Consider the following 12,060-nt stretch of genomic DNA (forward strand, 5'->3'; position numbering starts at 1 on the left):
ATAATTTTTGAGGTTATTTTTTGAAGTTATTATGATTTTATTTTATTTTATTGTAATTTTGTTTGTTTAGTATAGTTGTTTTATTTTCATCTAATTAAAATGAAACAAACTTGGTGTGCCATGGCGCACATAATTAGTTGTTGGGTCCTAAACGGTATGGACTAACCAGCATTATTTGTCTAAGGAAAATTCTAGAGTGTAGTCAAGTGGCCAATAGAAGAACAAAGTGTTCACCCAAAAAAAAAGAAGAAACATTGCACTTGGAATTTTCTTCCAAGGCTTGCTATCTTGTACTGGTAGGAGAAAAATAGATTGACTATTTTTATGGAATAATTCATTAAAAAAATATTCTGCATGTGAGCCGTTGTGTACACTTCTCCAAATCCTTTAATTCAGTCCCACTATATAGAGAGAACCCGAGCATTTAACACCAAAATAGAAGTCGCTAAGAATCTTAATAAACCTCCAAGAGAAAGACTTTCTAGTTGGGAAGAGGCTGAATGTTTTGGGTTGTGCTCTTGGTCTGTCGGCGCAGCCGCCCCAGGAGGAGGCGCTGATGATGGAAATGATGGAATATCTGGAAATGGGAGTGATGGGCTTGGTGGTGTGGCCACAACAGCGGGACTTGTGCTGTTGGAACAAGCAGGTAAAGGATTCCTATCCGTAGCTACTAGCAGCACCCCATCGATGCCATGGCATCTAATTGAAGACCCTGCGGTGCATAGATCTGGGCTGGAGATCTTGACATTGTTGAGAAAGAAACTCTTCCTTCCCTTGTTGGAAATGTTAAGCATATAATCGGGATCGGAACTGGGAATCAGCGAGCCTGGTGGAATATGTCGCAGGTGATCAAAGAGCAAGGGTGATGGGATTGAATGGCGAAGCAAAAAATCAGAAACAGCATTTTGATGCATCCTGATTTTAGACAATATACGATCCTTGGGCATCAAGAAAGTGACATTCCCCTGAAATCTCTGATCAAGTGGGGACATGTTAATGAGCATGACAAAACTGAAGTAGTTGGCTCTTGCCATCTCGTCAGTGGCGACGACAAGGTCTTGGCTTGTTGAAGGAATGTCCGGTGGTGGGCTAGCTGCACAGACGAGTACTTTCATGAGAAGCACTAGCAAGGTCGTGAAAGCTTCCATGGCAGTTGCTTTTGGGTGAAAGAAGGTGAAGAGAGATCTGTCTTTAATTGGGTCTGTTCAATGAAGAAATTATGTAATGATGTTTAGAGATGTAATTAAACATGGTGATGTTAGGTTTGAACATGCATTTGTGCTGTTTCAACAACTCATCACTTCACATTTCCTGCATGAACAGCTTCAGCAATTCTTTTTAAGGGAAGCTTTACGTGTTGCAGTAAGGTTAATTGCAGTTTTTTTTAATTCGCTCGTAGATTTCGTTATATAAAGGAAGAGCAAAGCAACTCATCACTCATTAAAAATTAAAAAGAAAAGAAAAGAAAGTCAGCATATTTAGCCTAAGAAAAAACAAAGTGTTTTGGCATAAATAAATAAATAAAGGTCAGCGAGTGCTCACTGGTAAATAGTATTGGAAAAAATGGTTTTTAGATATAGTTATCGGATACATTTGAGAACTAAATAAAAATATAAGATAAATACACCTTTTTTTTTCTTTTTTTTGGTTAAAACTTGCTAAAAAATACTCTCAAATATTATTACAATAACATGGGATATTGAAATGATTAAATTTCATTGTGGTCAAAAAATCCTCGATGACGAAGTTGGTGTTGAGTTCTCGAATATCATTATACAACATAAATAATAAAACAAAATTGTTTGAAAGTCTCTAGGATTTCGTTAGATAAATCTAGAGTTATTTAATAATTTATTACATGAAGATCTGATTTTCTTCAATTTTAAATAATTCCTTAAAGGTTGGGTTGTCGCAAACCACAAACCATCCAATTATCTTACCCTAATGGTAATCCACACGAACCACCAATAAAAAATCTTCTAAATCCATTTTTAGGAGAAGGAGATTGTTATGCCTAGAATGTTAGCTCTCTATTATTTAACTTGCATAGTTTTATGTGTATCAGACAATAATTTTTAAAAAATAAGAGATATAACTTACTACTTATAGAGAAATCTAAAAAACACTATAAATTGGCAAAATATCAATTTTTTCCTGAATAATATTCATATATTAATTTAGGACAATTTTAGACATTAACTCAATTAAATCCTTACTTGATTTTTCTAGGTCTAGAAATATAATCCACATACTAAATATATTCTAGTCTTTAATTTCTAAAATATATTTTAATCAAGTCATACTTAATTAAATTATCGTAGTTTAATTTCTAACTAATGGTTCTTAATATGTGTGACCCATTAGGTTCCTAATATGTTTGCCCAAATATAAATTATAATTCTAATTAAATAAGATTAAATAAATTAAATAATTTAATTTATTATCAATTCAAAAATTGATTAATTATAATTGAAGATGAGGTGCATCGCCTAGCAACGTGTCATGATCCTCCAAATATTAAAAAAAATCATTAGTGGTTCGACTTAACCTTTCAGTGATCGGTTTCTCAGTGTAATTAATATACTTTCATCAATAATGTTTCAATTTAATATTGAAGCATGGATTGTGTTTGTCATGTTAAATCATGTTTGTATTTTACATAATAGTCATTGATTGTTTGAATAACATTTGAAACCCTTTTCAAATTTCATTACATTTTAACTAAGGATTTCTCAGTTAATATTATTTGAGAATAAATGAAAACATTTTTTCCTAATTCAACTGAGGTGATGAATCCTCACTTAAGTATCTTCATATAGTTTTATATACCAAATGTCTATCATTTTATTGTCTCAATTAAAATAACATGTAAAATGATCAAAACATAACATTCTCTATATAAGATCACTTAGTGATCTTAGGTCTAAGGATCACTTACACAATCGTCATGTGAGTCTTTTCATAGATATAGGTGAACTCTCATTATGAAATTCTAATGCGGGTTAGTTCAGTGTATATAGCTTATGACAAACACATACATATTAGTTTTAAGCATTCCTAATATGTCTACTTATAAGAACAGTAGCTTCTTTTCATAAAGAAAAGAACATAACATATACCAGACTCTACGACTCTAATAATGTTCAATATTTAAAAAAGCATTGACTAAAAACATTTTACGAACAATACTTTGATGCAATAAAAATCTTATAATTATAACAAGTTTATAATTTTATTTGTAAAATTTTATCTCATAGACTTTATCTTTATTCTAGATTCATAAATCAAATATTAGATTCATTAATTTAATATTATATGAATAAAAAAGATAATTTAAACCTTTATTAATAATAAATATGTATTTACATAAATATAAAAATGCCACATGTAATCAATCGATTAGTTACAAGGCATATTAATCTAACATTTAGGCATAGCAATCCCTTTCTACTAAATAAGAATTTAGAAGATTTTTCACTGATAATTTGTATAGATTCTTGTTGTATGCCAGATAATTAGATGGTTTGTGATTTGCGGCAACTCGGTCTTTAAAGTATTATTCAAAGCTGGAAGATCTTCAAATAATAAATCTCTAAACAACTCTATATCTATATAACAAGATCCTAAAAACTTTCCAATAAATTTATTTTATTATTTCTACTGCGTTTATAATATTCAAGAATCCAACATATCTATCATTAAGAATAATTGTGATGGATGATCACTCCATCACTATCAAACTTTCCTAACCTTCCATTCCAATGACATCTCTCCCAATATCCATCATTAACAATAATTGTGATGGATGATCACTCCATCACCATCAAACTTTCCTAACCTTCCATTCCCATGACATCTCTCCCAATATCCTTGATCCTCTGCCTCCCTTTACCTATAAATCTACTCTCTTTTAAAAATAACTTCGGCAATAATGTCCCTATCGTTTCATTAAGAGATCAGGGAACCACTACCGCTGCTCCACACTCGTGAGCTTCATTTTTTAGTACCAACGTAGCTAACTATCATCGATACGCCTAAATCTCCACTGCCCATGCCCCACCGCCTTAGCTAACAACTCTTAAAGGATGGCTTTTCTTACAGTTTATAAGACTTAGTGAAGCAATCCTTGTCTATTTTCACTAAGAATGTGTTGTGTCCGGTAAGAATAAAGGGGGTTTTATCAATTATGTCGACAAATGGCTTAATAACGATGCATCTTCCTTGTTCTGTCATCAGCTTGTTATAATAGAGTTGACCATGCAAGATGAAAATCACTTGCGGATATTTGTTCAACTTGTAATGTAATTAAAAGGAGAATCAATTTCAAATATTCGCAGTCCGATAAGGTCAAACAGTCCGATAACGTGCGATATAACAGCATGAGCACAGGGCCCCGCCATAGCCATGAAGCGTTGGAATAAACAGGGCAATTTCCCTTAAAATTGATACACTTTTCTTAGTAACAAAAGAAGACAATGATCACAATCCTAATCATCTACGTAAAGATGGGTCTCTGGTTTTAGTATTTCATGTAATGCATTGTCAAGAACAGTGCCAAGAAGACCAGTTCCCTTTACTAGAACTTTTGTGAAAGTAAACAGCCACTACACAGAATGTGTTAAGGAAAATATCTAGCCTGTACTCCAGCAGATAGATGTTTTGAAAAAAGAATTTAGTAAAGGAACGTAATTGAATAAATTAAACAAAAAAGAAAGAAAAAGACCTATCAGGGAAACTGGAATGAGCCACCAATTTGGGTGGTGCCAGACGGGGGATTGATTGCCACCCAGAGGAGAGAGATGGTGATTGCAATAAGTCCTGACCACACAAAAACAATGGTCGGTGTCCTTCCTCTTCTTCCCATAAGACCTTTAGCAAAAGGGTAGAGATGAGCCAGGACCCAGAAACTGAAGAAAACCCCACCCAGTAATCTACTCCACTGTGGTATAACACTGTAAATTGTTCGGCTAAATCCAACTGCTATTGCAATTAAGTTGACCATCATGATTGTAATAGGAGGTATCATCAGCGATGTCCATTTGACAACGTAGAGATCAGCAAACTCATCATCAACATCATCACCACCTGATTTTGAAGTCAAGGTGAAAGAAATTTCAATCCCTGCAACAACTTTCAACAATCCCTGAAGCACAGCAGCAAGGTGGGCACTGGTTCCTCCAATCAACCAAAACTGTTCATTCCTCCACCACTCCTCTAGGTCGATGCCAGACCATTTGATTTCAAGCACAGCAAGTAAACATAGAGTCAATGTGATGATTAGGAGATAGGCAAGAAAAGTGACATTAAGGGTCTGAACAATGAACTGGCCAGAGAATAGGGAAAGTGCAGGGAGGAAGCAGTACACAATCAGGAAGATCGAAGTGAAGGGATAGATGCCAACGTTCAGATATGCTATCCTCTGAAGAAATTGCATTCTACGGCTGGCTAAGAGGGCATTGTTGCGGGAAAAGAAAATTTCAACAGAACCAGTAGCCCACCTGAGAACTTGATGAAGCCTATCTGTGAGGTTAATTGGAGCAGTGCCACGGAAGGCATCACGCTTGGTAACACAATAAACTGATTTCCATCCCCTGTTGTGCATCCTATACCCAGTGACAACATCTTCAGTAACAGATCCATAAATCCACCCAACTCGATTTCCCCACTCAGTCTTGTCTTCATACCAGCAAGATATGACACTGATTGCCTCTGCAACAGTTGATGCATCGAGAAGCTCACGGGGAATAGTGAGAGCACCAGGTGGGCGTCCATTCTTAACAGCTGGGTGATCTGCAAGAGGACGACCTTGAAACTCTGTCACTGGGATTGAGTCAATGAGGAATGTTGAGTTGCCAAACTTCTTAGGGAGCAGGGAGAGGTTCATCTCTTCATCATCATAATCACCCATTCTTAGAGCCCTGTTCTCTTCTGGGGTGTTTGCAGCTGAGGAATGTTTCTTGCGCCGGGCAAAGCAGCAGCTGCAGCAATCTGGGTGATCTTCTTTTGCCCGTGGTGGGTCAAAGCCATAAAGAGCAATCCTTCTAAAGAGGCAACCAGTTCCAACATAGACTGGACCCATTAGACCATCAAGGGCACGCATGTTCACATCAAAAAAAACAGTGTTGTGATTAGCGTATCGATCAGAAGGGTCTATGCCCTCAAACCTCTGAGGGAACTGAACATAACAGAGGCGATCACCTCCTCGATCCATCATGAAACACATCCCTTCCCTCATTGCCTGGGAATTGTAAATATAGTGATCACAATCAAGATTAAGAATGAAAGGACCATTAGACATAATGGCTGAGGCTCGAACAAGTGCATTCATGGCCCCTGCCTTCTTGTTGTGATCATAACCTGGACGCTTCTCACGAGAAACATAAACAAGCAATGGGAGACGTATATCAACATCAGTAAAGTCCATTATCTTAGTTTCATCAGAAGTTCCAAGTAGTGGCTCATCGCTGGGAGGTTTCAACATCACCTGCATCCAGTAAATTAAATAATCAGCCTCATATAGAAAGGCTGAATGTCACAACAGCTTTTAGAAAAGATGAAGAAAGTGAATCCTTGTAGCCCATCCCAACTAGTTTTACATAAAATTGAATTGATTTGTGCAATAACAATAAGAAAGTCTGTTACAATTTCCAAATCCACACCCGCACATGGTTTAAAAATTAGTGTAATCATTCACATGACTTGAACAATGACAAAAACAGTTTGTATCCAAACTAATACCTGTATTATACCAGCATGGTCACCCCTAGAGTGCTCAGGAGCAGGATTCAGCCAAGTCCCTGGCCAATGGGTACCATCTGCCATCCATGTAGCTTTTGGAATCTTTACACTCTCCACAGGTTCATCGTCCTTGTGCTGTCTCTGAAGCTTCATGGCCTTGATTTCCTCCCGAGCATGATAGGCATCAGATCGGCGGCGAATAGAATCAGGCAAGCTATTTATTCGAACCTTGAACTCATCATATTCACGCTTTACTCTTCGACGATCCTTGACAAAATCTTGCTTCACTTTGTTCTTGTAAGGATCCCTCTTCAAACTGAAGTAGGATTCTGGATTCCTGGGCTCAATATCATGTTTACGGCAGAAAGGAACCCATACATTTGCAAAACTCGCTGCTTCGGCCATGGCCTCAAATGTTAAAAGTGCACCTCCATCATCGGAAACATAACAAGAAAGCTTTTCAACTGGGTAATCAGCTGCTAGAATTGATAAGATGGTGTTTGCAGTGACAAGTGGCGGTTCTTTTTCTGGATCTGCAGTAGAGACAAAAACATCTACGCCAGGGAGATCAGATTTACCAGTGGGGTTGCTAGGGCTGGGTGTTTCAAATTTATCTTTCAATACATTCAGATCTGTAGCACGATTGATAGGGCATAGCTTTGGAAGTTGATCCAAAAGCCAAGAAAAAGCAAACCAGACCTCGCAAACCACTGACATCCCCCACAGCCAGATTGCGTCGTTGTTTGGATGCATGATCCTCCATTGCAAGAATAGTGCAAGAATAACAATCCGAACAAAAATGAGAAGCCTATAAGAAGAGATGCAGCAAGAGGCACAAGGCATTAATCAGCGTAACTGTCATAGTGTAGAATCAAACTGTAGTAAAAATGTTAGTAAAAAACATGGAAGGTAATTACAATAGAAGAGAAACAGGAAGGCATAGTTTTCAAGTCAAGTGTCAAATTAACAGTTGCAGCTGGCCTGAAAAAAAATTCTCTAGAGAGTTAACAAAAGAACAGGGTCTTTAAAAGAGAGAATCGGATGGATCTCCCATGGAAATGAAACTATTTCTCAGAATAATGTAAGCATTTTAAATGAGCACAGTTAAGAAGAGTCCAATTCTTCAAGATCACTCCTCTCCTCTAAACAGCATCCCATACATCCTTTGCTGTTCCACACTAAACAAAGTGTGACACAAGATTAGGAGTCATAGAGTTGATAAGCCATGACTTAACTAGAGCATCTCGGCTTTGCCAACATCGAGCCTAAATCCATGCTTCAATTAGCACATCAAATTCCATAGTAACAAGTTAGCATGATTTCAACAAATACATTTAGGATTCAAGTCCTAAAATATTTATAATTTTCTTGTCTGTATTTGTTAGTGGCTGGCACCTCATAAGAATTGCACAATAATCATTGATGAAACAACACAAATAATGAAGACAATTTCGGAATTAATTCTCTAATACAAGGTGACAAATGCAATCAGTTCAGAACTTTTTTAGTGACCCTGGAAATTCACTCAAAAGATACAGCTATTCTACAAAATCTTTGGAATAAGTTCTAGAGCTCAAATTTGATGCTTGATATTTACAGGGACAGTTGTGAGCTATTAGCTTGGCAGACATAGATATCAGATTAGAAAGGAAAGAACTAACAAGGCAGATCGACTAAGAAGGGGAATAAAGGGTGCGCATATAAATTGTTGGAGATTTCTATGATGTAGCAACACCTTTTAACCCCCCAACATGGAAGGGCATTGATGAGCCTAGGATTTTATCCAACCATCATTGAATGAATAAAAATATGGATATATAACACAGACTGTGGAGTCATGGACCAAATGGGTATCAAAGTTTTGCATTTCTATGGGAAGTTGTTGGTGGCAGAGAGACAAAGTTGCATGTTTCTCATGGCTCAGTATCATCAAGCCAATGACAAAGTGATAGAAGACACAACAAAGAAATAACAAAAAACCAAGGTAAGATACAGCAATTGCCAGTGCATGTGCAAGTTTGTTTATCAGAGTGTGATTATCTTCCAATCTACCAATACCAATGCACCAAATTAATGAAATAGGGGAAGATATAGCAATTTAAACATTTGGAAAAGAATATCATTATGCTACGATTAGTAAGAGAAAACAGAACCATGCTAGACATGAAGATTGTACCGATATGGACTGATAACAGCAGCTGGTATCTTTAATTTTCGAGTAAGTGGCCTCCATGGCTTGTTCATCAATTCTTTGGGCCCACCAACTTCCTCATCATTCCCATTGCCGAACCCCCCATCACTTGGCCAGATAGCATTGCCATACCCATAAGTTCCCCTTGTTTCAAAGAGCCACCTATTGTGATCAAAGTCCCCAGTCTGGCTTCTCATCAGCGCTGATTTGGTTGACTTCATCAATGACAACCTCCTCTCCATTTTGGACACTGTGCCTGGTGGAGGAAGTGGAAGAGGCCTTCCACTGTCCACATCCACTTCATCTAATTCGGTGTTTTTATAGGGCTCCTTGCAACCAGGGCAAATTCCACCTCCAATTTTCACTGCATCAATAAAGCAATCCCGGCATATTTTGAAATCACACTCACAAGGGAGAATATCAACACCACGCTCATCACTCATCACCTTGGCATCACACCCTGGAATCGCACAAGAGGATCCCTTAGCACCAGCCATTTGGGGATGGCTGGCTTCAGATTCAATCACCTTGTCCATGAGATGAGCACGAGTAACACTATTAAAACCGCCTGTAAAGAGTGAATTTGAGACATATTGCTCTTCAACCTTTTGTGAGATAGATGGATCCATGGGTTGGTTGTCAGGGGTCGGTGGTAAGTGCACCGTATAGTTCATGAAATCACTACTCCCAAGTTCACTATCAAGATCATCCCTTGAGTAGCTGATATAGCGACCAGAGGAAGTCCTCCGGCCAAATGTCACGGTCTGAGGCAGAGGAGGTTTGTGAGATTCGGCAGCATCCGAGCTAATTGATAGATTTGATCGAGTGCCTTTGAATGATCTTGAGGCCATATCTTAACACTGTAAGGGACACGTCTCTTCAAATCCTGCAATTATAGTACTGTGCACCATCAGCATATTATTCATAATATCAACCGGATTCTAACATATCGCAATCATAATCAAAATTCCAATATATAATTCAGATGTCTGCTTAGGTACCAAGAAACAATGCACGGCACAACAGATCATTAAATTCTAGAACTCATAATCTTGAATTCACCTTGCTCGCAACATTTAAACAACAGACCAAAGAAAGAGAATCTTTCAATTTCAAAAGGATTCAAATCAAGTCAAAAGCTCTTCACATAAAAAGACAAAGGTGCCGGGATAATTACATATCATCCAAAAAATCTAATTAAGACCTCGTTTGATTACCAATAAAATAAAGCATAAAGGTTTAACGTTTACTAAAATCCAAAATTTAAGGCTAAACACCTAAGATCCAATAAAAGCCTCATAATTAGCACAAGCACGTTCACAACCTACTCAATTTAAGCCAAAACAAAATCAAGAAACTGAACCCAGAAGTGTAGTAGCAAAACAACCCCAAGATCCTTTTCACCGTAAAACATTTTTACCTTTCGAGCAGCAACAACTAATCACGCCATCAGAAAATCTTAAAACCAAGAAAAACGCTGCAGATCATCCAGTAGTTAGGACTAGTACTTGTCTTACTAAATAAAGGTTTTGCCTTCTCTCTGTCTATATAAATTGAGGAGAGGGATAATAGATGGGCAGATCCCTTTGTCAGATTCTTTGAAAGCTTCGGAAATGCTAAACGGCAAGTAATAATAATTTGAACCAATCTTTAAAACCAAAAAAGGAATGCTTCAAAGCCACCACCTGTAACCGTTCATACTGTGTATTTCTCTTTCTCACGTACAAAAAGCAAGAAAGAAAATTTCGTATACAGAGGTGTGGGTGTTGATAGAAAGACTGAGTCGTGAACAAAACTACAAGCACAACTAGGGCATGACTGAGACTAATATATATTTTTTTCCCTTTATTACACAGCTGTGACAGTGTGACGTAACAGGGGTGGTTTTTTCCTTTTTTTTTATGAATCTAGTTATGTAATAAAAGAAAGGAAGAAGGTTCTTGGCACTGAGGGCAGAGAACCAAAAAAGAAGAGGAGCATGTAAGGAGGAGAGTGGGTTTTGTGGATCGCCGGCTGATGTTGGGGAAGCCCTGCAGCCCCTCTATCTTTTCGATGCTAGTATGTCTGTTGGGGTTTGGAAGGAGAGAGGAATTTGTTTGGACAAAATGGGGACGTAAAAATATTTTATTTTTAATTTTAAGACAAAAGGGAGAGAAAAGGGGGTTGATTTGAGGAACGAGCAGGTGGATTAGATAAAACGAGTGGGATTAGGGATGCGTGTGAAACATTAAAATGATATTTTATTAAGTGTGGTAGTTTTTTTAAAAAAGCTTTTAAAAAATATATTAAAATAATATTTTAAAAAAAAATAAATTTATTTTTTATATCAATACATGAAATAATTTAAAAATATCTAAAAATATTTATTTAAAATAAAAAAAAATTAAAATCTTTTAGAAGCACAATTCAATCACTCACAAACACACCCTAGAATTGAGAAGATTTGGTCTTTGTGTTAGGATTGTTATCGAATCAATTCAATTAATTTTTTTAATTTTTTTTAATTTTTTTGTTTTTATAGTTTAAGTTAATTTTTTTATTATTTTATTATTTTAATATTCTAATATCAAAAAAAAAAAAAAAAAATTATTTAAATTTATTTTTAAATGAAAAGCATTATAAAAAATAACATCTATAACAATCTTAAATATACTTTTAATATTAGAATGTAATCTCAAACATGCACCAAAAAATAGAATATAGCTCGATATAAAAGGAAAGATGATAAGATTTATGAGCTTGATTATCAAACTAATACAGTTACAATTTTCATTTATAGGTTATTTGAAACTAATTATTTATGTAATTGAATTCAATTATAATATTTAATATGAATTCAATTAATAAACAAATTGAGTTCATATGTTTGAAAAATATAAAATTCAATTAATTTTGTTTTTTATATTTCTTTTATTTTTTTCATTTTATTTTTTTTAAAATAAAATAAAATAAAGAGCTAAATAATTATTTTGGGAAAGTTAGTTTCAATATTAAATTATTATTATTTGGAATTATAAATCAAATAGGTTAATCTCTAATTTATTTAAATTCTAAAGAGAAAGATTGAATATCATATGCATAATTTATTAAATTATATTCAATTTCTAACATGAATCCATATTTAAAAACAA

The 12,060-nt window shown here is 35.7% G+C and overlaps 2 protein-coding genes across 2 annotated transcripts; both read right to left on the reverse strand.

Annotated features, from left to right (window-relative positions):
• Window positions 1-307: 307 nt before the first annotated feature.
• On the reverse strand, window positions 308-3,980 carry LOC118042912 (uncharacterized). Its single transcript, XM_073406715.1, has one exon. The coding sequence runs from the start codon at window positions 1,146-1,148 to the stop codon at window positions 402-404; it is 747 nt and encodes a 248-aa protein (XP_073262816.1). The 5' UTR covers window positions 1,149-3,980; the 3' UTR covers window positions 308-401.
• Window positions 3,981-4,552: 572 nt separating this feature from the next.
• LOC118042929 (cellulose synthase-like protein D3) lies at window positions 4,553-11,058 on the reverse strand. Its single transcript, XM_035050695.2, has 4 exons — window positions 10,350-11,058; window positions 8,915-9,815; window positions 6,739-7,546; window positions 4,553-6,484 (listed from the first exon to the last, which is right to left on the reverse strand). The coding sequence occupies exons 2-4, from the start codon at window positions 9,778-9,780 to the stop codon at window positions 4,727-4,729; spliced, it is 3,432 nt and encodes a 1,143-aa protein (XP_034906586.1). The 5' UTR covers window positions 9,781-9,815; window positions 10,350-11,058; the 3' UTR covers window positions 4,553-4,726.
• Between the last annotated feature and the right edge of the window lie 1,002 nt (window positions 11,059-12,060).

The sequence above is a fragment of the Populus alba genome, chromosome 19 (genome assembly GCF_005239225.2).
Source record: "Populus alba chromosome 19, ASM523922v2, whole genome shotgun sequence".
NCBI lineage: Eukaryota > Viridiplantae > Streptophyta > Magnoliopsida > Malpighiales > Salicaceae > Populus > Populus alba.

Coding starts and splice junctions, on each gene's coding strand:
- LOC118042929 (XM_035050695.2), bottom strand. CDS start 9,780: ATGGCCTCAAGATCATTCAAAGGCACTCGATCAAATCTATCAATTAGC. Junction 7,547..8,914: donor GCTGTTATCAGTCCATATCG/GTACAATCTTCA, acceptor CTCTTCTTATAG/GCTTCTCATTTTTGTTCGGA. Junction 6,485..6,738: donor ACCATGCTGGTATAATACAG/GTATTAGTTTGG, acceptor TACTGGATGCAG/GTGATGTTGAAACCTCCCAG.
- LOC118042912 (XM_073406715.1), bottom strand. CDS start 1,148: ATGGAAGCTTTCACGACCTTGCTAGTGCTTCTCATGAAAGTACTCGTC.